This window comes from Erythrolamprus reginae, chromosome 9, assembly GCF_031021105.1.
Source record: "Erythrolamprus reginae isolate rEryReg1 chromosome 9, rEryReg1.hap1, whole genome shotgun sequence".
Lineage (NCBI taxonomy): Eukaryota > Metazoa > Chordata > Lepidosauria > Squamata > Dipsadidae > Erythrolamprus > Erythrolamprus reginae.
Window position 1 is genome coordinate 36,135,495 of NC_091958.1, and position 24,540 is coordinate 36,160,034.

The window sequence follows — 24,540 nt, forward strand, 5'->3', positions numbered from 1 at the left end:
GCAGTTCTATTGGCAAGATTTTTCAGAAGTGGTTTGCCATTGTCTCCTTTCTGGGGCTGAGAGAAAGTGACTGGCCCAAGGTCACCCAACTAGCTTTGTGCCTAAAGCGAGACTAGAACTCAGTCTCCCAGTTTCTAACCTAATGCCTTAACCGCCACACCAAACTTCTTAACTTGTAACTATCACAGTTGTAATAATTATCATTGAGTTCATTCATTCATAGCACCTTGAGGTCCACACGTCAAACCGTACAGGTTTTCTATATATTATTTGTTTGGGTAAGAATGGAATGGAATGGAATGGAATAGAATAGAATAGATATTGCAATGAAGAATAGAACATAATAGAATAGAAAATAATTCTTTATTGGCTAAGTGTGATTCCACACAAGGAATTTGTCATTGGCGCATAAGATACATTTGTCAAGAATCATAAGGTACAACACTTAATGATTATCATAGGGTACAAATAAGCAATCGTGAAACAATCAATATTAATATAAATCGTAAAGATACAAGCAACAAGTTACAGACATGCAGTCATAAGTGGGAGGAGATTGGTGATAGGAACAATGAGAAGACTAATGGCAATAGTAATGCAGCCTTAGTGAATAATTTGATAGTGGTGAGGAAATTATTTGTTTAGCAGAGGGATGGCATTCGGGGGAAAAACTGGTCTTGTGTCTAGTTGTCTTGGTGTGCAGTGCTCTATAGCGTCGTTTTGAGGGTAAGAGTTGAAACAATTTATGTCCAGGATTATTATTATTATTTTATTATTTATTAGATTTTTATGCCGCCCCACTCCGAAGACAGGGACGGCAGGCATGTTGGTGCGCTTATGAACGCCCCCTTTACGGACCTGTTAGGAATGGGGTGAGGTCCATCTTCATTGGACAATGTCATCGGGGACACCTTGGGTGGGAATATTTACTCTTTTAATTTAGGGCGGAAATCACGGGAACTTTTAGCATTGGTTTTCACTAGCTGTGCTGATATGATGTGCCCAATAAACATGTTCTTTGAGGAATGTACCTGTCTCGGAGTTCTGGTGCTGTGGATGTGTTACTGGGAACCCTGACACTGGCCACATGCATTCCAGCAAATTAATATCAGCTTTCTATGAGGCCTTAAAGAAGTTACCGGGTGTGGTCAGCAGGTGGGGTTGAGCTCATGCACTGGTTATATTAATTTTCTTTGATGGACCTGTTTTTACCATGAGTGCTGTTTTATATGTGTTTCTGAGTGTGTGTTTTTTCTCTTTTTAACCTTTTAACACGGCTAGCCACCCTGAATTATTAATTGGGGATGGGTGGCTATAAAAACTGAATGAATGAATCAATGAATAACTTGGTGAATTGAGTATTTTATTTGGCCAAGTGTGATTAGAACATAAGGAATTTGTCTCCATTCCAAAATGAATGAATGAAACAATGAATGAAACAATAAATCAATATCAGTCAATGAATCAATGAACCAAGAGTAGAAATCAAGTCATAGGTACAACTCAGTGAAATCTGGCAGGAAACGTTGCCTTGGTCTTCCTTTGCAGTCCAATAGAAATTGTAAAATTGCAGTCTTCTTATTTCACAAACAAGATGTCCACAGGAATATCTCGAAGAAGATGTTGACCTGATAAAATTACCATGCGCACAAAATCTTTACCCGCAGTGTACAACCAGAGACATCCAATTTAGTTTTTAATGGAGGATCAGATAGTAAAAGGAAACATGATTAGTTGACTAAAAGTTTTGGGTACAATATAAATTTAGATTTATGGGATACAAGCAACAAGTTACAGACATACAATCATAAGTGGGAGGAGATGATGATAGGAACAATGAGAAGACTAATGACAATAGTAATGCAGCCTTAGTGGCACAGCGGGTAGAGTGCAGTACTGCAGGCCACTAAAACTGACTGCTAGATCTGCAGGTCAGCGGTTCAAATCTCATCACTGGCTCAAGGTTGACTCAACCTTCCATCCTTCCGAGGTGGGTAAAATGAGGACCCGGATTGTGGGGGCAATATGCTGGCTCTGTTAAAAAGTACTATTGATAAAATGTTGTAAGCATAAAAAATTGAATGAATGAATGAATGAATGAATAAATAAATACAATACGGCACAAAAACTGCAAATTGACTAAGTCGGCACCAAGAAAACCTGAATAAAATATATTTTAGATGGTACCTTCCACCAGTGAGATTGGCCTGAGTGTATCTGAACCTTGCACCAAATTGCTGGAGATGTGGAACATATCACCATATTTGGTGGACTTGTCCTCATATTAAAAAATTTTGGAATAAAATCCAAAATTGGTTAAAGGAAATTACAAAACTGGAAATAAATAAAAATCCAGAAACTTTTTTTACTGGGAATAATAGATCAGAAAATGGAAAAAAATATTATATAATGTTACATATATTAACAGCAGCCAGAATCACCATTGCACAAAATTGGAAACAAAAGGAGATACCTGATGAACATATGCTGATTTGAAAAATTGTGGCTTGTGCAGAAGCAGATAAGATGACTATGAAATTAAATGACAAAGAAGCATCCCATTTGTTTTTAATAAGCAAGTGACTTAAGTGGGCGGATGGTTGGGAATGAGGGTTCCTGTTATAACTCATCTCATTGTCTAACGTTGCTTTGGAGAATCTTGGTGGCAGCCACAAACCAAGCACCCAATTTTGTGTTGTTTGCCTGCCCTGGAGATTGCTTGGATGGAGCACGAGAACAGCTTGTGTGTTGGCAGGGGTTTGGGACCGTGTGCCCTCCGTGCCCTCAGCCCTGCCCCTCCCACCGCTGCACATCTGCCGTACATTTCAGTGGTGCTTGCTGGGGGTTTCCAGGCTGTTGTGCATGGTGCGCCTTTCACCGAAGACATTTCACTACCGCCAGACTGTCACTGGAATGATTGCATGAGAAAATGACGAGGCATGATCGTCCAGACTGGAGATGTGGTCGCATAATCAATGGTTAATGATTAATCATCATCATAATTCCTCCTCCCCTTACTCTCCCCCCCTTTAAAGGAAAAAGACAGTTTAAATGTTCTGAGTTCCTCCCCACCCTGTCTCCTTGGCAGCCCTTGTTTACAAGGCAAAACCAATGAATTTGGCAAGTGATGTTTTAATATCAATATCCGTTCTGCAGTTTTGCAATAATGGTAATATGAGGATATGTGGCACCATATATGTTTTGTAAAACTTTATTCACAAAACACATTTGTGTCTGTTTAGAAATACTAAAGACCCCAAGATTTTGCTTTCATTCCTACTACTGTTTTTTTTTAATCCAATAAATTTTGTTAGATCGCTCTTACTCGATTCCTTTTAAAATTAGCTTGCCTTCATTTGGCTGATACAAATGTTCCTTCGTTTACAAAAAAAGAGAACATCTTAATTATAATTTAGCATAAGATCTTTGGTTTCCTTAACTGGGAGTTCTCAGGCTAGAATTGTGTACATATTCCAGAGTCACCCTTATGTCTATCTTAGCAATTTAGATATTCTTGAGTTAATGAGCTCTGCCAACGAGCTCCTCTCTACCTTCATTAAAAGGAAAATGCCTCCATCCCTTTTAACCCTTCTGTAAACATAAAGTCAATTGGCAGCAAACCCATTTCCCAGTCAGCAAGCAGTATTGTGAATCTTATCTTCTCTTGCAGAAATCAATTCGTCTTCGTTGCAACCGATGAAATTTCTTGTAACACCTCGGCAGGTAACAATCATTGATACTTCTTGATGCATCCATCTGAGTCTCAATATCCTTTTACACATGCTGCAGTTAGTCACTAGAGAAAAACCTAGTAAAACCCCAGAGATAAATCTTTGGAATAGTTTCATTCAGATATAACTCCAAGCCTCCAGGCTTTGGGGCTGAAAATACATTAGCGTGTTCTGCTGATGTTGGTGTTTTGTTTCGCAATTACATAAGGGAGGAAAGGAACCATTTATTCTGAAGTTTCATGGAAAAGAAATAATAATCTAAGTCAGCAATGAGGAAGGATGGGGAAGGAAGAGAGGCAGGAAATTGACTGCAAAGAGTTGATTGTCAAAGTTAAAATATACCAGTTTTATTGAACCTGATTATATCTCAGGAAAGAAGGCAAATATACATGTCCTAGGAAAATGTTGCAGGATCCAATATGTGTCAGTTAGCAGAACCAAAGAATTTTGTTTTCTGTGCTTTTGGACTCATGTTGTGGCCCATATGTAAACTCGCAAAGCATCCCTGACCTGCGCTCAAGTTGTCAAAGTCAAGCGGGGATGGGAAACTGATGAAGAAGAATGGCAGCCAAAACAGAAACACATTTCAGACCTCTCTCTCGCAAGGCTGTCTCCCAGGGTTACCCACAGTGGCCAGAGGGGAGTGATCTCTACAAGCCATGAAATTGCTTAATTGGCAAATGTGATTGATGACATACCCGGGGGAGGAGGAGGAGGAGAGATGCAGGGTCATGATTGTGGCATAAATTACATGAGGTCAGAGTTGGCTTCACCGGGAACATGCCAACATGAAGCTTCTAATATATACAGTAGTACTTCTATTTAAGAATTCGTTCTGTGACCAGATTCTTAAGTAGAAGCAATTTTTCCCATAGGAATCAATGTAAAAGCAAATAATGCATGCAAAACCATTAGGAAAGAAATAAAACCTTGGAATTTGGGTGGGAGGAGGAGGAAGAAGAAGAGGAGGAGGACAGTTGCTGCCAAAGGAAGAAGATGAGGTGAGCACCCCTGGGAGGCAACCTCCCACCAGGTTTATGGAAGGCAGCACGAGGGAGTCACCATAGTGAAGTGGTTTATTCTCTCTCCAAGTGCCCAGAGAAAGGAAAACGCTCAGTTCGCTCTGGGCTGAAAAAGCCTCCTTGAGCGTCACCGAAAGGCTCCTCTGGCAGCCCAGAAAAGCCTGAAATGGGAGGGAATGGCAAGAAACTGGCCGGGCCTTCGTGCCACTCTCAAATTTGCTGGGAAATTTTTCCGAGCTCGGGTTCTTAACTAGAAAATGGTTCTTAAGAAGAGGCAAAAAAATCTTGAGCACCCAGTTCTTATCTAGAAAAGTTCTTAAGTAAAGGCGTTCTTAAGTAGAGGTACCACTGTAATTGGGTTTCTTTTAAAGCTTGGCTTGAGGTGCATGATTTAATTAGAGCATCCGTCGGAACCCTAACACCATGTTCAGGGAATTCTCTCTAGCTCTCTAATTTCTCTTTAGCCACTTTGCTAGAGAGTAGTCTCTGATGATGGCATCCAGCATGAGTCCAAAAGCTCAGAAGATTAAAAACCTCTGGTTCTGCTGACTGACCCAAATTGGATGCTTCGTGATTATATCTCTTAAACAACTCATTGATAACCCTGGGGCCATTCACACCAAAGCACAAATGGCAATGGTCTGCCAGGCAAACCATCTAACATGTGTCTTCGTACACACTATTGTTATGTCAGTAGAAGCATTTCTATATTTGTGTTATAATTGTGCAAATTTGGTCATTCTGCAGTCACTGCAATTCGAACCAGACATATACTTAGAAGGGAGTAGTTATCACTAATACATACAGCCACTAATGCAAGTGCCAGGGCTCCTACCGATTTTTTCCCCTCAAACATTTATGAAGATTTCTACTCGTGCCACTCTGTCAGCTGCCATGTTTCTATTAATTTTGTGCTGAAATCTGGCCTATAAGAGTCTTCAAATTCTCTTTCTCTGAAACACAAATCCCTGTTTCCTATCAACAGGCTGCAGGCTAGTGGGGAGGCCTTTAAGCAAGCAGGACAGGGTGGAACACAGTTCCACTGGCAGAAATGAAGATGCGTGCACAGCTCCAGCTGATCAGTGGCTTTCACTTCCTGGATTACTGGTCTCTGCTCGGCTCAGCTCTCCTTTTCTTCCCTGCTGCTGCTGCTGCATCTACACTCCTTTCTTTTTTCCCCTTTCCTCCTTCCTGGCCTTGGACAAGCTTCCCTCTCTCCTGCCGGGCTCCCCTCTAGCCTCACGGGGCAACCTCTCACCTGAGGTGCAAGCAGAAAGTGTGGGTGGAAGCGGAGCTGGCAGCATTTATGCTTCTGGCAGTACCCATTCGCCTAGCTACCCAGCCTGAGGTGGGGGCGACCCAGGAAGGAGAGCGCAGATAATGCAAAGCAAATTGTCACCCCAGTGAGCAACACTGGTAAGGTTGGAAGTCGAGGACTTAACAGTTCACTGGAACGATGATGATCGTTCAAGCCATTCCCACTTGATCACATGGCTGGCAAGCCAGTCATGTGACCATTAAGCCACACCCATAAAATAAGCCACACCCACAGCGTGGCAGTAAAATTTTTGGCTGCCCATTACTCCCTATAAAAGATAGCAGAGGTGAAATGCTATTGGTTTGGACCGGTTCCCCAAACTGGTAATAAAAATTACTACATGTTCAGGAGAACTGGTATATCCGACAATCAATTGTGCGAAAATCAGGTGAGCCGAGTGTTCTAGATTAGCTAGAAAGCAGAATTTCCTGCTTTCTAACTAATCTAAATCGCGCAGCACAGCTGATCCCCCTTTTATGTTCTATGTACCTTTGCAGACTTTGATAGCTTCAAAATGTTCTTTTTCCAGTGCTGCATAGTAGTGCCTGCAGTGCACATGTTTGCACAGTGCACATGCACGCACAAAACATGTGCGAACCGAACTGGTAGTAGACTTCAGAGGATTTCACCCCTGAAAGATAGATATTTGCACTCATTCCCTGTCTGAAGAAAAACAGACTAACAGTGTTGGAAGGGACCTTGGAAGTCTTGTAGTCCAACTCCCTGATAGCATAATCCAAAACGCTGTAGAAATTTAAAATTTAATTTAATTTAATTTAATTTAATTTAATTGTTTAGTTTAGTTTAGTTTAGTTTAGTTTAGTTTTTAGTTTAGTTTAGTTTAGTTTAATAATTTATTAGATTTGTATGCCGCCCCTCTCCGAAGACTCGGGGCAGCTCACAACAACAATAAATACAGTAAACAATAATGCAAATCCAATTAATAAAAGTAGAATTAAAACTCCTTAATATTAAAAACAATCAATGCAACACAGTCATACCATTCTCAAGTGCTATAGTCAGGAGAGAGGGGGAAGTTAATCCCCCCATGTCTGGCAGCATAGGTGAGTCTTTAACATCTTGCGGAAGATGGGGAGGGTGGGGGCAATTCGAATCTTCGGGGGCAGTTGATTCCAGATGGCCGAGGCTACCACAGAGAAGGCTCTTCCCCTAGGTCCTGCCAGCCGACATTGTTTAGTCGACGGGACCCTGAAAAGGCCAACTCTGTGGGACCTAATCGACTGCTGGTATTCGTGCGGCAGAAGGCGGTCCTGTGGGTATTCTGATCCCATGCCATGTAGGGCTTTATAGGTCATTACCAACACTTTGAATTGTGACCGGAACTGATCGGCAGCCAGTGCATGCCGTGGAGTGTTGATGAAACATGGGCGTACCTAGGGAGGCCCATGGTAGCTCACGCGGCTGCATTCTGCACGATCTGAAGTTTCCGAACACTCTTCAAAGGTAGCCCCATGTAGAGAGCATTGCAGTAGTCGAATCTCGAGGTGATGAGGGCATGGGCGACTGTGAGTAATGACTCCCTGTCCAAATAGTGCACCAGGCAAACCTGGGCGAATGCCCTCCTTGCCACAGCTGAAAGATGGTATTATAATGTTAGCTGTGGATCGAGGAGTACGCCCAAGTTGCAGACCCTCTCCAAGGGGGTCAGTAATTCCCCCCCGGGGGGGACCACATAAGCATCAGTTTTCAGAGTGTTGATTGGAGAAACCACCACAAATGATGGAGGACTCCTAAGACAACTGTGTTTCTGAATGTCCTTTCCACCAAGAGAAACACACAGTCTAGGGAGTGGTTGCATTTTTCTTACTGTATCAGGGGTGAAATTCTGCAGGTTCGGACAGGTTCTATAGAACCAGTGGCAGTGATTATATGTAGTTCGGGGAACTGATAAATCGTACCACTGACTAGTCCCATTCCTCTTCTCCCACTCACTCCTTTTCTCTTCCTTCTCTCACTCCTTTTCTCTTCCTTCTCGGGCTCATACACACAGAACAAACATGAGAAGGAGGTGACAAACAGCCAGGTTGAACGCTAGAAGACTTGGCCAAACTTTTCTGTTGATTCTGTGGGTGTGGCACCGACCCACCTTGCCATGAGTGATGTCAAGTTGTTAATGCCCACTCAGTCACATGACCCCCACAAAGCGACACCCACCAAGCCATGCCAACAGAACCAGCAGTGGGGAAATTTGAATGTCAGCCCTGTACTGAACCTATATGAAGTATAATAGTTCAAAGTGCAGACCTCTCCATGTGTACATTAGAATGGGGATGGGAGATCTTTTGTCTTGCACATGTTTGTTTATTTATTTAGGGCAGTGTTTCCCAACCATGGCAACTTGAAGATATCTGGACTTCAACTCCCAGAATTCCCCAGCCAGCGAATGCTGGCTAGGGAATTCTGGGAGTTGAAGCCCAGATATCTTCAAGTTGCCAAGGTTGGGAAACAATGATTTAGGGAATTTGTATTGCCACCGATTTGCACATGGTGACTCAAGGCAGCTTACAGAATACAAAACCTCACATAAAAACAATAAAACTAATAAAAAGGGTCATATAATAAATTAATATACTAAACTCACTCACACCCCAGTCCAGTGACAGCACCTCACATGCAATGGCAATCCACCCCTGATAACAACCAACACTTTGAATTGCACCCAGAAGCAGATTGGCAACCTGTACAGCTCCCACGGGAGTGATGATGCATGTGCACACTGGGGTTTGCACAAAACCATGTGGGCTGCTGCATTTTGCACCAACGGGAGTTCTGGATGCTCTTCAAGGGTAGAGCACATTGCAATAGTCAAGACAGGAAGTGACTAGGACACGAGTGACTGAGTAGTGACTGTTTGAGTTCCACCTTTTTTTCCAGCGTCAGTCAGGGTTTGTGGCTGATGAAATTGGCTACCAGTGGATGGGCCTTTGGTTCAAAATCCTGCAAATGAAAAGAGAAGACATTAGAATAAACTAAACACATGGCCCATTTTCCCGTCAATTTCTTCCAGAAGTGACAATTCAGTCATTGACTTTTGCATGCCATCCAAGCTGTAGAAATTGTAACAATTGAGATGGATAAGGTGATATTTGGTTAGAGTTGGGTAATGAACCCTGATGTTCAAATGCAGGGGGGAAAAAATAAGACTAGCATAAAAATGGGCTGAAATCAAACTTAAGTGAAGAAGTTTAATGTAGCTACTGAAATCTTCCTACCTCTGCCTCCAGAGAACTAAAGTAGCAGAATTTATGACTTCTCTGCCTACCATTGAGAGAGGGTTGGTGTGCTTGATATTACAAAGAGGACTGGAGCAGGAATTCCAGGTTGTAATATCTAGTGCCAAATTAAGACAATGAGAATAGTCAGTAAGTGGAACAGCCTGCCTCCAGAGTTTGTGGGCACTTCATCATTGGAGGCTCTTAAGAAGAGATGGGAGAAGCACTAATCTAAAATAGTATACAGTCGTGATGGTGAACCTATGGCCCATGTGCCACCCAGGTGGCATATGGTGCCATATCTGCCGGCACATGAGCCATCAACCTAGCTGAGCTCCAGCATGCACATACGCACTGGCCAACTGATTTTTGGCTCATGAGGAGGCTCTCAGAGGGTGTTTTTAGCCTCCAGATGGCTTCTGGGGGTGGGGGAGACTGTTTTCACCTCCCCAGGCTCAATGGAAGACTCTGGAGCCTGAGCAGGGTGAAAATGGACTTACTGGCCCACTGGAAGTTAGGGAATGGGACATTTCCTGCCTCTGGAGCATCTGTGGGGTGGGGGAGTGGCTGTTTTTGCCCTTCCCACGATCCAGGAAAGCCTCTAGAATCTGAAGAGGGCTAAAAACAGGCCTACAAGGTCCACCTAAAGTCAGGGAAAGGTTTCATGAATGTGTGTGTGTGGGGGGGGGTGTTAGGCTGCATTGTGGGCATTGAATTATGGGCGTACACGTGTGATAGGGCACACGCATGTGCTTTTAGCACCTGATATAGCATTTCCTGCTTGTGCAGGTGGTTGAACTAGAACAGGGATCCCCAATTCCTTGGATTTGGCCCACTATTGGGGTCCTGGCCTATTTGTAACAAGGCCAGATGAATAGTGAACATCCACTTGTATGCATACCATTCAACCTGCATGAGCAACAGGCTGGTGTGCATATACATGCATACATAGCTCAACTTTTGCAAGATGAACTCTGCATGCATGCATGAATGTGCCAGCCTGCCATTCGAAAGTCCTGGTTCTCTTCTCCCCCACTCTCAGCCAGACCATCAAGCAGCAAAGTTGGACACTGTTGGACTCAAAGACCTCCAAGCTCTGTTATTTTGTTAAGTTTTCCACAGCTGGATTTGCCAGCTTTTATTCTTTACTAGATGAACAGAAGCCAGGTTTTTTAGTTTCCTGGATGGTATGTTTGGTGTTCCATGCTTCAGTATATCTGCAGTGCCTATGGAGATTTAAGAAGTCGAAAAACTCATGCATTAGGTGCAAAAAGAGGCATAACAATATTGGATACTGGTAATAGTGTGTGTGTGTGTGTGTGTGTGTGTACACATACATTCTGCAGACTACTTCTGCTGACTTCCAGTTGCCTGCAATTTGGCCAGTTCAATGTTGACTCAGACTTTCATCCTTCTGAGCTGGGTAAAATGAGGACCCAGATTGTTGGGGGCAAGAGGCTGACTCTGTAGATGAAGAGTGAAGCAGTATGTAAGTCCAAATGCTATTGCTGTAAAGAACTGTGTAGCAGCATATAAATCTAACTGCCATTGCTATTGCTATCAGCACTACTACTATGTACCCACAAAGTAGGGAAACTTTCATTTTCACAGCCAGAAGAGAATTAGTGAACAGGATTATCTGCTTTCTCCTTTCCTGAATCTCAAAGGGATTTTAAAAGTGGTCAGTTTAGGACTGTCATACCAAAGCAACAGTAGTTGGTTTAAAATTTAGATCCTCTTTACATTACACAGTGATGAGAAATTCAAGGGTAACCATATCAGATCAAATTTGCAGAGATTAAAACAAACACAGCCATTTATATTATTTAGGTGTCTACTATACTACATAATAATATACTTGAATACTACATTATTGTAACGGTACCTTGGTGTAAGGTACCGTTACAATAATGTAATGTGAACTGTAGAATGCACAGGAGGAAACAGGGGTGGAAAAGGCGGGGAGAAGCCTCCGTGGGGTCTCTCTAGGAATCTTCTGGAAGGAAACAGGGCCATGAAAGACAGGTAGAAGCCTCCGTGGGGTATATCTAGAAATCTTCTGGGAGGAAATAGGGCTGGGAAAGACGGGGAGAAGCCTCCGTGGGACCTCTCTAGGAATCTTCTGGGAGGAAACAGGGCCTCCACCCTCCCTTTGGTTTCCCCAATCACATGCATTATTTGCTTTTACATTGATTCCTATAGGAAAATTTGCTTCTTCATACAAACTTTTCTACTTATGAACCTGGTCACAGAACGAATTAAGTTCGTAAGTAGAGGTACCACTGTATGCTGGCCAATCCCTTGAGACTCGGGGAAGCTTACAACAGTAAAATAATACAATAAATCAAATATAAAGCAATAAAAACAATAAAGCCACAATTAAACTAATCTGTAACACACACACACACACCCAATATGCTATACAATCACACACACAAACATACTAGACAATCACAATTTGGCTGTGACTTGGTGTTACTCTCATGGGTCCCAAGCCTGCTGGCAAAGCCAGGTCTTCAAGGCCTTTCGGAAGGCCAATAGGGTGGGAGCAATATGGACATCGGAAGGAAGTTGATTTCAAAGATGAACTAGATGAACTGTTGTAAGTTGAGATAGGGATTTGAGCATGTGAAGACAGATTCCAGTGGACTAAGCAGATGAAATCTACTAAAATAGGACAACGGTCATGAAGGCGGTCTCTGGAAGCAATGTGATATGCTAAGAACATGGCAAGACACAAAAGATGCCCTGGTCAACCACCGTGCCCAGCCCATCTCCAACTGTCTCGAGTCTTGTCCTGCTATTAATCCAATTTACGTGCAACTCTTGACATTCTGGGCAACCTTTAAGCTGTGTCTCCTCCTTTGTAGGAACACCAATAGAGATGTAAACATCTTTATCCAGACAGATTTGGCATCCACTACAGCCAGGTGCAGAATTAATCTCCTTGATAAATTTAGCTCTCCCTCATGGTGGCACTCCTCTTTTTTTATTTTTATCACTATAGAAGCAGACGACTTCTGCGGGACTTGACTTCTTTGAAAGCAGGTTAGGGTAAAACCCGGATTATCCCTTTTCTCGCGCGCTGCTGAAGTTTTATTAATCCTTTTTCTTTCACCCCGTGTGAAGGCCTGCCAAGCCTCTCTGGCATCTTTGTCATTATCTCTTTGACAGCTTGCCTTGCTCGGCACTCGGAGTTCTAGGTCAGTTCACATGGCTAGTCAAACGTGACGACTTGACAAGATTACGGCAAGCCGCTTTCTGTAATTTGTAAATAGAGGGAGTTGCGTTCCAATCTGCCGCTGTTAATGAAGTGGCGGCCTGGTGCACTTGTACATCTGTAGATGTGTTTCTCTCTCTCTCCCTCTCCCCCCCTCTCTCTTTCTGTGTGTGTGTGCTTGCAGTTGCAACACTGGCTCGCTCAAGTATTTCTGTGTGTTTTGCACTAGATGCAAAAGTTTCCAGGATATAGCAAGAAAAACTAAAATAAAAAAAAGAACACTCAGGTCATCCAAAGGAGAAAATCAAAGTTTCTGGATGGGCAGAGTGCAGATAGTTGAGTCAGAGAGAGAGAGAGAGAGAGAGACTGATGCTCTTCACTCAGGGGAGAATCTTTTTAAAAGGGTGTCACCAATTCATAGGCAGAATTTTCTGGAAAACTGTGGAAGGCTTTGTTACCTTTCTGGAGACTTCTGAAACTCCTCGTGGATAGGATAGTTAATGCTAGAGAAGTAATCTGTGAGTTTTGCATATCCTGAATTGTTTTTCTAAAAATTCAACAGGGTCTCATCCTTAATCCCAGTAGGATGCTTCTATTTTCCCTTAGTCAGCGCCAATAAATGGGAGACATTGTTAGATGTTTATTTTATCATTATGGCAAAATTCTCCAGAGAAGATGCTTGTGATATTTTTTGGTATCAAAATAGCTGTCCTCCAGCTCATTACCCTAGAAATATAGGCAGGGGTGAGCTACCAACATTTTAGCAAGGGGTTCTCTGCCCGGTTGCTGGGTGGGCAGAGAACCCTTCACCATGGTGTGTGTGTGTGTGTGTGTGTGTGTGTGTGTATTTTTGCCCTCCCTGAGCTCCGGAGGCTTTCCTTCAGCCTCCGAGAGGGCAGAAACTGCCTCCCCAGGCTCTGGGGGTGTTCTGGAGGCTGGAAACAGGCCCATTTCTGGTCTTACAGAACTTCTAGTATGCCTGTTTTTCACCTTCTCTGATCCTCCGTGAGCACCCTGCACTTACCTGCAGCCAAAATGGGCCATAATGGGGACTCCTGGGAGGGGAGGGATGGGTGGGGCCAACTAGGAGTGGAATTGGGGGGTTCTCTCCTGAACCCCTGAGAACCCCCAGCAGCCCACACCTGAAAATAGGCCAATTCCATGTATGGTGCAAGAATTGAAATGACAGTTGGTTATCAACATCTGTTCGGTGAGCGAAGTCACAATCGCCATGAACAAATGACATACTCAAGTCCTCAAAATTCTGGCCATTCCAGCATCCTGCCAATTCAGTGAAGCACTTGATGTGATGTGTTGGTGTTTGGAAACTGGATGGGAGCCAACAGGCTCAAGCCCAACCCAGACAAGACCGAGTGGCTCTGGGCATTCCCTCTGAAGGACTGTTATATCTGTATGTCCATTGCTCAGGAGGGGGAGGCTCTGACCCCCCTCATATACGGTTCGTAACTTGGGTGTCCTCCTGGATCCACAGCTAAATTTTGAACACCATCTTTCGGCTGTGGCCAGGGGAACCTTTGCCCAGTTTCGGCTGCTGTACCAGTTATGGCCCTATTTGGACCAGGAGGCCTTGCGCACAGTCACTCAGGCCCTCATTACCTCCCATCTTGATTATTGCAATGCGCTCTAAATGGGTCTCTCCTTGAAGAGTGTTTGGAGACCGCAGATAGTCCAGAATGCAGTCGTGCGAGCTCTTGTGGGTGTACCTTGGTATACCCATATAACAACAACACTCCGCATGCTGCACTGGCTACCGATTAGTCTCCGGTCACAATTCAAGGTGTTGGTTATCACTTATAAAGCTCTACATGGCTTATAGCCTGACTATTTACAGAACTGTCTCTTGCCACATACCTCCCAGAGGCCTATTATATCGCACAGAATCAGCCTGCTTCAGGTCCCATCGACTAAACAATGTAGGTTGGCTGGGAGGGCCTTTTCTGTTGCTGCCCCGGTTCTATGAAACCAACACCCCCCGATGTTTGCACCACTCCCACTCTACTGACTTTTCGAAAAAATTGTTAAAACCTGGCTTTGTTGACAGGCCTGGGGGCCATGAAGTTAACATCAAACATGCCCAAATTAGGTTTGTATGTTGTTAGATTGATTTGGGGTTCATAATGGATTGTTGGGGTCATGAAGTTTTATTTACTATTGTTGTTCGACTTCTTTTTATTATTGTACTATTGGGTTGTTTTTTACAGTTGTAAGCTGCCCTGAGTCCTAAGGATTGGGCGGCATGGAAGTAGAATGAATTAAATTAAATTATAGGGTTGTGTGATCAGGATTTAGGTATGTGGCAATTGCATGTAGTTGTAGCATCCTGTGGATTGTGATTTGTGTCCTTCCCCTCTGGTTTCCCCAAAAAATATTATTTGGGTGGTTAGTTGTGAGGGACTTGACTGAAAAGATCTGATATTCACTACTCAAATTCCACCTTAATTGTATTAGTGCCAGGAAAATAAGCTAACATAGGAGAAAGAAAGTTGTCAATTGAAGCCAGCATTCTAAAACCTGCAATTCTAAGCCTTTATGTTTATCGTAGTACAGGAGTCAGCAGCCCTCGGCTCTGCAGCTGCATGTGGCTCTTTCATCCCTCTGCTGTGGCTCCCTGTCACTGGTCGACACCAGTATTGGGTTCTATCAGTACAGTGGACGCCATCGTGCAGGTAATAAAATTCGAGCTGCGCGCACAGCTTCCGGTCGCTGCCATGCATAGGAGCACATCCCAGCGAGATATCGGTGATTTTTTTGCATTTGCGCATGCGCAGAAGCAAAATCTCATTGGGATGCGCACGCGTGCACACCAGCAACCCAAAGCTGCAGGTATAGTGCACCAGTAGTGGTGGTAAGTAGCTACCCCCACCTGGTCGGCACCATAATTTTGAGACGAGTTTCCGGTTGGTGTGCTAGGAAATGACTCTATGGCAAAGGGTGGGTTTTCTGGTCAACTCCACAATTGATAGTGCTTTTGGTTAGGACAGGCAGAAGATAAAGGACACCACACTAGGAGATGACATTATGGTAGGGGATCCGGACTTCCAGTTGGCTCCAGAATTGAACGGGGGCCTTCTGGTTAGGACCTTTGTAGCTCTTGGAGCGTTTGAGGTTGTCGACCCCTGTCCTAGTAGGTAACGTCCTAGAACTGCCTGTAAAATGCCTGATGTTCTCCAGATATATTATTTATTTATTAATATTACTAGTGTGTTGCCCAATTCCTGAAGGACTCTGGGTGACTTCCAGCAAGAAAAAAACAATATTTAAAAACAATTTAAAATACTTAATTAAAAACCCTAACAACACATACATAACACTCACTTTCACTCATGGATGGATCTAAGCGATATTTCATCCATTCAATGGCCCCAGGCCTGCCAGAAGAGCCAGGCCTTTACAGCTTTCGAGGCCATCTATCCCAAATTTTACAAGCTGGTTGAAGCCAGGGGTGGGCTGCTGCCCGGACCGGGGGGGGGGCGGCACAGTGGGGTAGCGAAAATGGAGCTTCACCCCAGGGCACCCAATTTGCATGAAAGATGTTGAAAGAAAATGCAGGGTGTCCTGTATAAGCCACGTCCACAGTGTGGTAGTAAAAGGCCATTCACTGCCTTTAAGCCACTCCTCAGTCACATGATTGTCAAGCCACCCCCACCTGGTCACATGGCCGGCAAGCAACACCCATACAATAAACCATGCCCACAGTGTGGTAGTAAAAATTTTGGTAGCCCACCGCTGGGTGGAGCTATAGTTCTGAAACAGTAGCGGGTTCTTATCGGTATGGATAATTGTGCACAGCTTCGCGTCTCCAGCATCCATGCCTGCATCCAAGCAAGATTTTGCTTCTGCACATGTATGTGCAAGAAGCAAAACCTCAGGAGGGGACACATGCATGCACAAGATTTTGGCATTTTTTTGCGTTTGCGCATGCACTGAAGGAAAAAACCCTGCAAAAATCTCATACACAAAAATCTCCCATGAGATTTTGCTTCCTGCACATGTGCAGAAGCAAAATCTCGCTCAGACGCACATGCGCATGCCAGAGACAGGAAGCTGCATGCAATTATTCATACCAGTAGGAACCTGCGACTGTTCTGAAAGCACCTGAAGGGACCCGATTGGAGAAGGTAGTCTCTCTCCATTGGGATCTCCTTTAGGGCAGTGATGGCGAACCTTTTTTTCCTCGGGTGCCGAAATAGTGTGCACGCACACTATCGTGCATGTGCAAGTGCCCACATCCATAATTCAATGCCTGGTGAGGGCCAAAACAGTTTACCTGTCCCCCCTAGAGGCCCTCTAGAGGCTGGAGATGGCTGTTTCCCAACTTCTGCTGGGCCCAGTAGACTGGTATTTCACCCTCCCCAGGCTCCAAAGGCTTCCCTGGAGCTGGGGGAGGGCAAAAATGCCCTCCCCATCCCACCAGAGGCTCTCTGGAAGCAAAAAACGCCCTCCCAAGGCCTCTGTGCATGCTAAAAATCAGCTGGCTGGCACACACATACATGTTGGAGCTGAGCTAGAGCAACGGCTCATGTGCCAGCAGATATGGATCCGCGTGCCACTTGTGGCACCCATGCCATAGGTTTGCCATCCCTGCTTTAGGCTGTAAATCCAATGTTTTGTATTCTGTGGAGCAGGATGATTAACCATTTTAACAAGAACAGATTCCAGAATAAAGTCTAATATTGCAGAATAATTTCTTGCTGTTCCTTCTCCCTATCACTGGTCAACTGAAATGTAGAGTCCGTGTTTGTACACCTCAATGTATAAGGAATTTTTTTTTTCTAAAAAGGAATCACTAAAGTTTTGTTGAAAGAAACACAGTAGTCCCTGGGAAGGAAACGGACCAGGTTTCTTTGTTCCCACCTCAACAATGTGACTTGTGCTGCAGGTAGCATCTGCAGGCGGAAAGCGCAGCTTTTGAACTTCTCAATTTTCGTAGCATGCAAAGGCGTGTTTTGGAATTAGAATTTAAAAAGAAGCTGACACTGTTCTTTTTCCTCTGTGGAAATGAAATTTGTTAATCATAATAAAATTGTCATATTCGGAGAGTAGAGGTTAACCTGAGGAAGGGAAAAAAGGGCCTATTCATCAACTGAGAGAGGACAATGATGTATGGTCTTAGGTAACATTTATGGGTTGGTACTTTGGAAAGATCTTCTTCCATAGAAGTATTGTTGTGTGACAGATTTGATGCTGGGTGCTGTTAAGAGAAAAGCCAGACCTTTCAAAACACAACCTGATTTGTATTCCCTGCTTATCCTAAGCAAGACGCGTCCATATAAACTGGACGTCGTCTAATTCAACTGGTTCATCCATTTAATTTTTTGAGGAGGAGTTGAATAAAATCCTGAAGTTGGATGTAAAGCAACATTTGAATCCCTTCCTCCCTCATCAAAAATGCCTGATTTGAGAAAAGCTCAGAAAGTTTCATAGCCTATAGTAACATTTCCCAAGAGGAATTTTACACATTCCTCATTAGTCTTCAACAGATATGGGGGTTGGGGTGGGGAAAAGGAAGTACATTGTATAAGTTAGCTGTTGAATACATTAGGGCTATTCATTGTTAGAAAAAGAACAAAAACATAATTCGCCAAATGGACTTTTGGTTTCAACCTAATGTATTTTTTTGGGATTTAGCGGTAAACTACGTTCATTATTCTTTATTATTTCAAAAGGCAAAGTAAACTACTTGTCCAATTCATGAAAGTACAGTGTGATGTGTAGAAAATTCAGTATATTAATGCTATTCATTGTTAGAAAAAAACCCATATCTTTATCTATGTAAGTAGATAATACCCTGTTTCCCCGATAGTAAGACACCCCCGATTGTAAGACGTATCGGGGGTTTCAGGGGGGTCGGCTAATATAAGCCGTACCCCGAAAGTAAGACATATGTCTTACTTTCGGGGAAACACGGGGGTATTGCCGCCTCCCTCTCATCTAGCTGCGCGCCGCCTCCTGCCCACGTCCACACCGTTCCCCCTCCATACGTCACCGCGTCTGCCACCTCCCTCTGATCTTAATGACCGCCGCCTCCTGCCCACTTCCGCGCCGCCCCCCTCCATACATCACCGCGTCTAAATGTTAATTTTATGGTTAAAACAAAAAATTCGACAATTTTTTTCCAATATAAGACATACCCCGAAAGTAAGACATAGTGGGGCTTTTGGGGATAAAAAGAAAGTAAGACACTGTCTTACTTTCGGGGAAACACGGTAGGTAGGTAGGTAGGTAGGTGGGTAGGTGGGTAGATGGGTAGATGGGTAGATAGATAGATAGATAGATAGATAGATAGATAGATAGATAGATAGATAGATAGATAGATAGATGATGGATGATATAGATAGAGATATAGAGATAGACATAGAGATATAGACATGAGAGACATGTGGACAATGTAACAATATGTTACATATGTAATATGTGGCCTCTGTCCTCATACCTCGCTGCAGTCAGTATGGGCCCACAGAGTCGACCTTCTCCAAGTCCCGTTTGCCAAACCATGTCAGTTGGCAGGGCCTTGGGGAAGAGCCTTCTCTGTGGCGGCTCCGACCATGTGGAATCAACTACCCCCCAGAGGGTCACACTATCTCCTTCCTACAGGTCTTCCAGAAATTTGCTAAGATTTGGCTTTTCCAGTTGGCCTGGAATTAGAACTAGATTGATTGTAACGTATGCATGGTTTTTAAAAAAAATAATATTATCATATTATACTGCTGATTTTATTGTTATATTTTTTACTGTTTCTTTCACTATTGTTGTATTTATAACTGTTGTTAGCTGCTCTGAGTCCATTTCGGAATGAGCGGCATATAAATACAATTAAATAAATAAATAAATAACACATGAAGCAAGATAAAACACAAAAACCAAGATTAAAACACAATAACCACAACAGCCATAAAATTGTAATGGGATAGATGTTATAATTCAATGTCTAATAAAGCTAAGCACCTAACTACCAGGAGCAGTAGGGCTGCCATGAGATCATGCCAGGTGGAATGGGACAACACACCACAACCAATTCAATAATTCCATTTAGTTAAAATAATTTTAAAATATTTTTGTCATTCATATTTCATTCTGTCCCTCCTTTAGCATCCTTCCTTTAATGATTCTATCCCACCATTTCTTTGCTCTTAGTCTAACTCTTGTACCACGGCAAGTTAGTTGGCCATGGTAAGTTATCTCCTGGTCAGTTGGTCTTGGCCAATTGGCTGCAAGTGAGTTGTCCTAGACTCATATCAGGAGCCTTGAAATTTCCAGGGGGGACATTTTGAACTATGCTGTATAGCAGTGTTTCCCAACCTTGGCAACTTGAAGATATCTGGACTTCAACTCCCAGAATTCCCCAGCCAGCATTCGCTGGCTGGGGAATTCTGGGAATTAAAGTCCAAATATCTTCAAGTTGCCAAGGATGGGAAACACTGCTGTATAGTCTAAACCACTGCAATTCTTACTACCTCAAAGGAAGATAAAATGTTGCCCATATGTTATCGTCTTGTCTATTGAAAATGTTGAATGTCTTTGTTCTGCAGCCTTGCGTGTTGGCTGCTTAAGGTTAATCTCCTCCAGCTAATCATACATTTCCGATCGGCCCTGATTAGAGTCGCGGTGGCTCAGTAGTTAGAATGAAGTCCTGCAGGTTACTTTTGCTGGCTGCTGCCTGCCTGCAATTTGTCATTTTGAATCTCAAGGTTGACTCAGCCTTCCATCCTTCTAGATCAGTAAAAGAAGGACCCAGGTTGTTGGGGGGCGGGGGGCAATAGGCTGACTCTGTAGATGAAGAGTGAAGTAGTATGTAAGTCCAAATGCTATTGCCAATGCTATTAGGGTTCTTTGTCACCCAATCTCCAGAAGAGATTGCTTCTGTAAAGTGCTGAGTCAGCTCATTTCTAATGTAATTGGGTAGAACGGGATGTCTGATTGCGTTCCTTTTGCTAGATTAACCCCTGTGATTGATGCTGTTTCTTTTTCCATATTTCTTTGTACTTCTTTGTTCTTTGTTCTTTGGTGTGTGTGTGTGTGTGTGTATGTTTGTATGTATATATATGTATGTATACATACCTACCTACCTACCTACATACATACATACATACATACATACATATACATATATACTGTACATGCATGCATGCATGCATACACACATATACATACATACATACATACATACATACATACATACATACATACATAGTTTATGTGTAATTTACTTGCATACCATAGTTTATGTATGGTATGATTGTGTTGTATGGTTTTAATGAAGGGTTTTTAGATGTCTTTTTACTATTGGATTTGTTATATTGCTGTAATTGTTGTGAGCTGCTGCGAGTCTCCAGAGAGGGGCATCATACAAATCTAATAAATTATTATTAATTATTATTATACATACACACATGCACACACACACACATATATATGAAGGTCTTAGCATATTTGGGTTTCTTTCCATGTGCCCGAATATGCCAAGACCTTCATACCTGTACCCATGAAAATCTACGAAAACATATAGATGTATATGTATATATTTACATTAATTCAGAGATTTGCTTCCTTTGTAGTTACGGACGACTTTATGCTGCAGACCCCTACCACCACACACTTGCTCCAGCAGCCACCTACGGCGTTGGTGCCATGGTAAGTGTTTTTTCCTCTTCCTCCCCCCATCTCCTTCTAATCCAGCTTCCTTTTTCCTCCCTTTGTCTCCTCCAGCCTTAACATGGTTGATGACATCTCCTCACTTCTCCTTAATTGAATTTGTCTCTTCTGCTAATGGCTACTAAAATGTCACCTTAGATCCTTCCCAGTAAATATATATATGTAACATATTTTTGCTAATAATGAAAAGGAAGGGAGACTACTATAGATCTATTTCAGGCTTATTTGCCTTCATTAGGTAGCCACACCCTTTTAATGGGATTTGAACCTGAGGTCTTAGCCATAAGGTCGTACCAGGGAAGGATTATGAGTGATTTTTTGTTGAGTCACCCTGGTATATAGAAGGAGCATCACAGCTTCCTTTTTGCCTCTTGGCCCCACCAGGGATCATATTCCAAGGCAGATAAACTTTTTTATAGCTGACAACTATAATCTATAGATGTCACATATTTTTGCTGATAACGAAAAGGAAGGAAGACTACTATAGATCTATTTTGGGCTTATTTGTCTTCATCAGCTAGGCACACCCTTTTACTGGGATTTGAACCTGGGGCCTCTGCCTTATAAGGCAGAGGTCTTAGCCATTAGTTAAGGGGTGTGGCTACCTGATGAAGGCAAATAGGCTCGAAATAGATCTATAGTAATCTCCATTCCTTTTCATGATCACTTACCTTAATGCAGTGGTTCTCAACCTGGGACTTGGGACCCCTTTGCGGGGGTCGAATGACCATTTCATAGGGGTCACCTAAGACCATTGGAAAAGACAAATTTCCCATGGTGTTAGGAACTAAAGCTTCCATTCATTAGAAAGGTTGAAAACCACTGCCTTAATGGAATAATTAGTCATTTTGATAATTAAATCTATCACAAATAGGTGTCCATGCTCCTCACAACCTGCTCCTACACCAATGGAATTCATTCAGTGCTGAGGTCCAAGTCACACCAGTTTCTTACAAAAAGCAGGCAACAAGATTTCCAAATGGGTGCAGGCAGCTTCTTTCTTCCTCTTGATTTGAGTTAATACAAAATGAGTCCCAGGGCAAGAGAGGAAGGCTATATTTTGCCCATCCTTGACTTTCAGGGAATACGAAATATCTTGGTTCAGAAGAACCTGTACTTGTACAAAGCTAAGGTGTACCCATAAAAAAAAAAAAACCCAAAGGGAAATTGCATTGGACACTGTTGATCTTCTGAGCAAACACTGCTCCTGGAATCAAAAGTGAAGCCATGTTTTTTTTTTTAACCATGAAATTAAAAAAACATATGGATAGAAATGGAGACAAACTTGCTTCACGTTAACCTCTGAATCAAAAAAACCAAAAGACTCAAGCCACAATAATTTTTGTTCACCCCTGGGAACCCTCATTTATTTTGTGTGTGTTTGAGAGAGAGTGTGTATGTGTGTATGTGTGCATTCCAACTCAAAAATATATATTATATAATTTTCTAGGACTTGATGTAGAAGTGTTATACCGTAAGCTTTGCATTCCTGACTTAAATTGTATTTCAACTTAAATACTAAATATTTATTTATATTTATAAATTTATATTTATTTATAAGGCCAGATCAAAATACAAAAGAGTGAAGGAAATAATCCAGTATAAAAAACAAAGTCTTAAGCTATCTAGCTGTATCATCCTTAACAATTTGCCCCGGTTAAATTTGCCCTGTGCTCTTCAGAAAGAAGGCCATTTTAAATGTTATATTTCTTAAGTTCTAACCATGCATAAAATATAGGTCGTTCCCAACTTAATAATAATAGTAATGATAATAATGATAATAATGATGATAATAATAATAATAATAATAATAATAATAATAATAATAATAATAATAATTTATTAGATTTGTATGCCGCCCCTCTCCACAGACTTGCAACAGTTTGTTTAATGATTATTGAAAGTTACGACATTCTGGAAAACAAAGTGACTTATTTTCACACTTACAACCACTGCAGCATCCCCATGATCATGTGATCAAAATCATGTGATCAAAATCCAATGGCTTGGCAACTGACTCATGTTTATGACAGTTGCAGAATCTCGGTCATATGATCTTTTGGTGACCTTACGGTAGGCAAAGTCAACAGAGGAGCCACATTCCTTAAACAACCATCTTTTAACCACAACATTCCTTTAACAATCCAAATAATCCAAAATTATATCTGGAATTAGTCACTTAACAATAATAATATAAATACAAATACAAATAGATACAGAACAGTAAGAAGAAGTCGAATATAATATCTAAAACTATAAAACCCCGTATTAAAAATATATATAATCACATGCACACATACCATTCATGCAGTTTGGCCTTGTCATGCCCCCTCCCCCCAGGCCTGCCGACAAAGCCAGGTTTTCATGGCCTTACAGAAGGCCATTAGGTTGGGAGCAGTACGGACCTCAGGGGGTAGTTGGTTCCATAGGGCCCGGGGCAGCTACAGATAAGGCCCTCCCCCATGGTGCCACCAGCCTGCATTGCTTAGTCAATGGGACCCGGAGGAAGCCAACTCTGTGTGCGGTTATTGGTCTCTGGAAGTTATGGGACAAGAGGCAGTCCTGTAAATAGTCTGGCCCTGAGCATACCTGATGATACCTCACCCCATGCAGTTGGATGATCTCACCCAGAGGCTTCATGTAGATATTAAATAGTAGTGGGGAGAGGGTGGGCCTTTGTGGCATCCCACAGAGTAGACGCTGAGTTGTGGACCTCTTCCCCCCCACTAACACCAACTGCGAATGACCAGAGAGATAGGAGGAGAACCACCGTAAAATGGTGCCTCCCACTTCCAATCCCTCCAGTTGTCACAGAAGGATACATGGTCGATGGTATCGAAGGCCGTTGAAAGGTCAAGGAGCACCAGGATAGAGGGCCTATCCCGGGCCCGCCAGAGATCACCCATCAGTGTGACCAAAGCGGTTTCCATGCTGTGACTGGTCCTGAAACCGGACTGAAAGGAATCCAGATAATCAGCTTCATCCAAGGACCATTGGAGCTGCAGTTCCACCACCTTCTCAACAACCTTACCCAGTCTCACTTGCCGGCTAGGCCAGGGGTAGACAAAGTTGGCTCTTCTATGACATGTGGACTTCAACTTCCAGAATTCCTGAACCAATCATGCTAGGTCGCGAATTCTGGGAGTTGAAGTCCACATGCCATAGAAGACCCAACTTTGCCTACCCCCGGCCTAGGCAGTCCTGATCCGCCCAAGCAGGCACTATTTGTTTCTGCCTCCATCAGTTTAATCCTTCACCATCTGGTAATGTTAATTCTTCCTCAAACCGACTCCCCCGTCTCCGTTGCCAGCCATTCTCATCTTCTGGCAACTCAACAGTGATA

General features: G+C 42.9%; 1 protein-coding gene across 2 annotated transcripts in view; it reads left to right on the forward strand.

Annotated features, from left to right (window-relative positions):
- The window catches only part of RBFOX1 (RNA binding fox-1 homolog 1), a 438,314-nt gene that overhangs the window by 399,950 nt on the left and 13,824 nt on the right, over positions 1-24,540 (forward strand). For both annotated transcript variants that reach the window (XM_070760820.1, XM_070760821.1), the window contains one exon: positions 21,101-21,176. In XM_070760820.1, the coding sequence (XP_070616921.1) occupies positions 21,101-21,176 (76 nt within the window). The remainder of the gene's footprint in view (positions 1-21,100; positions 21,177-24,540) is intronic.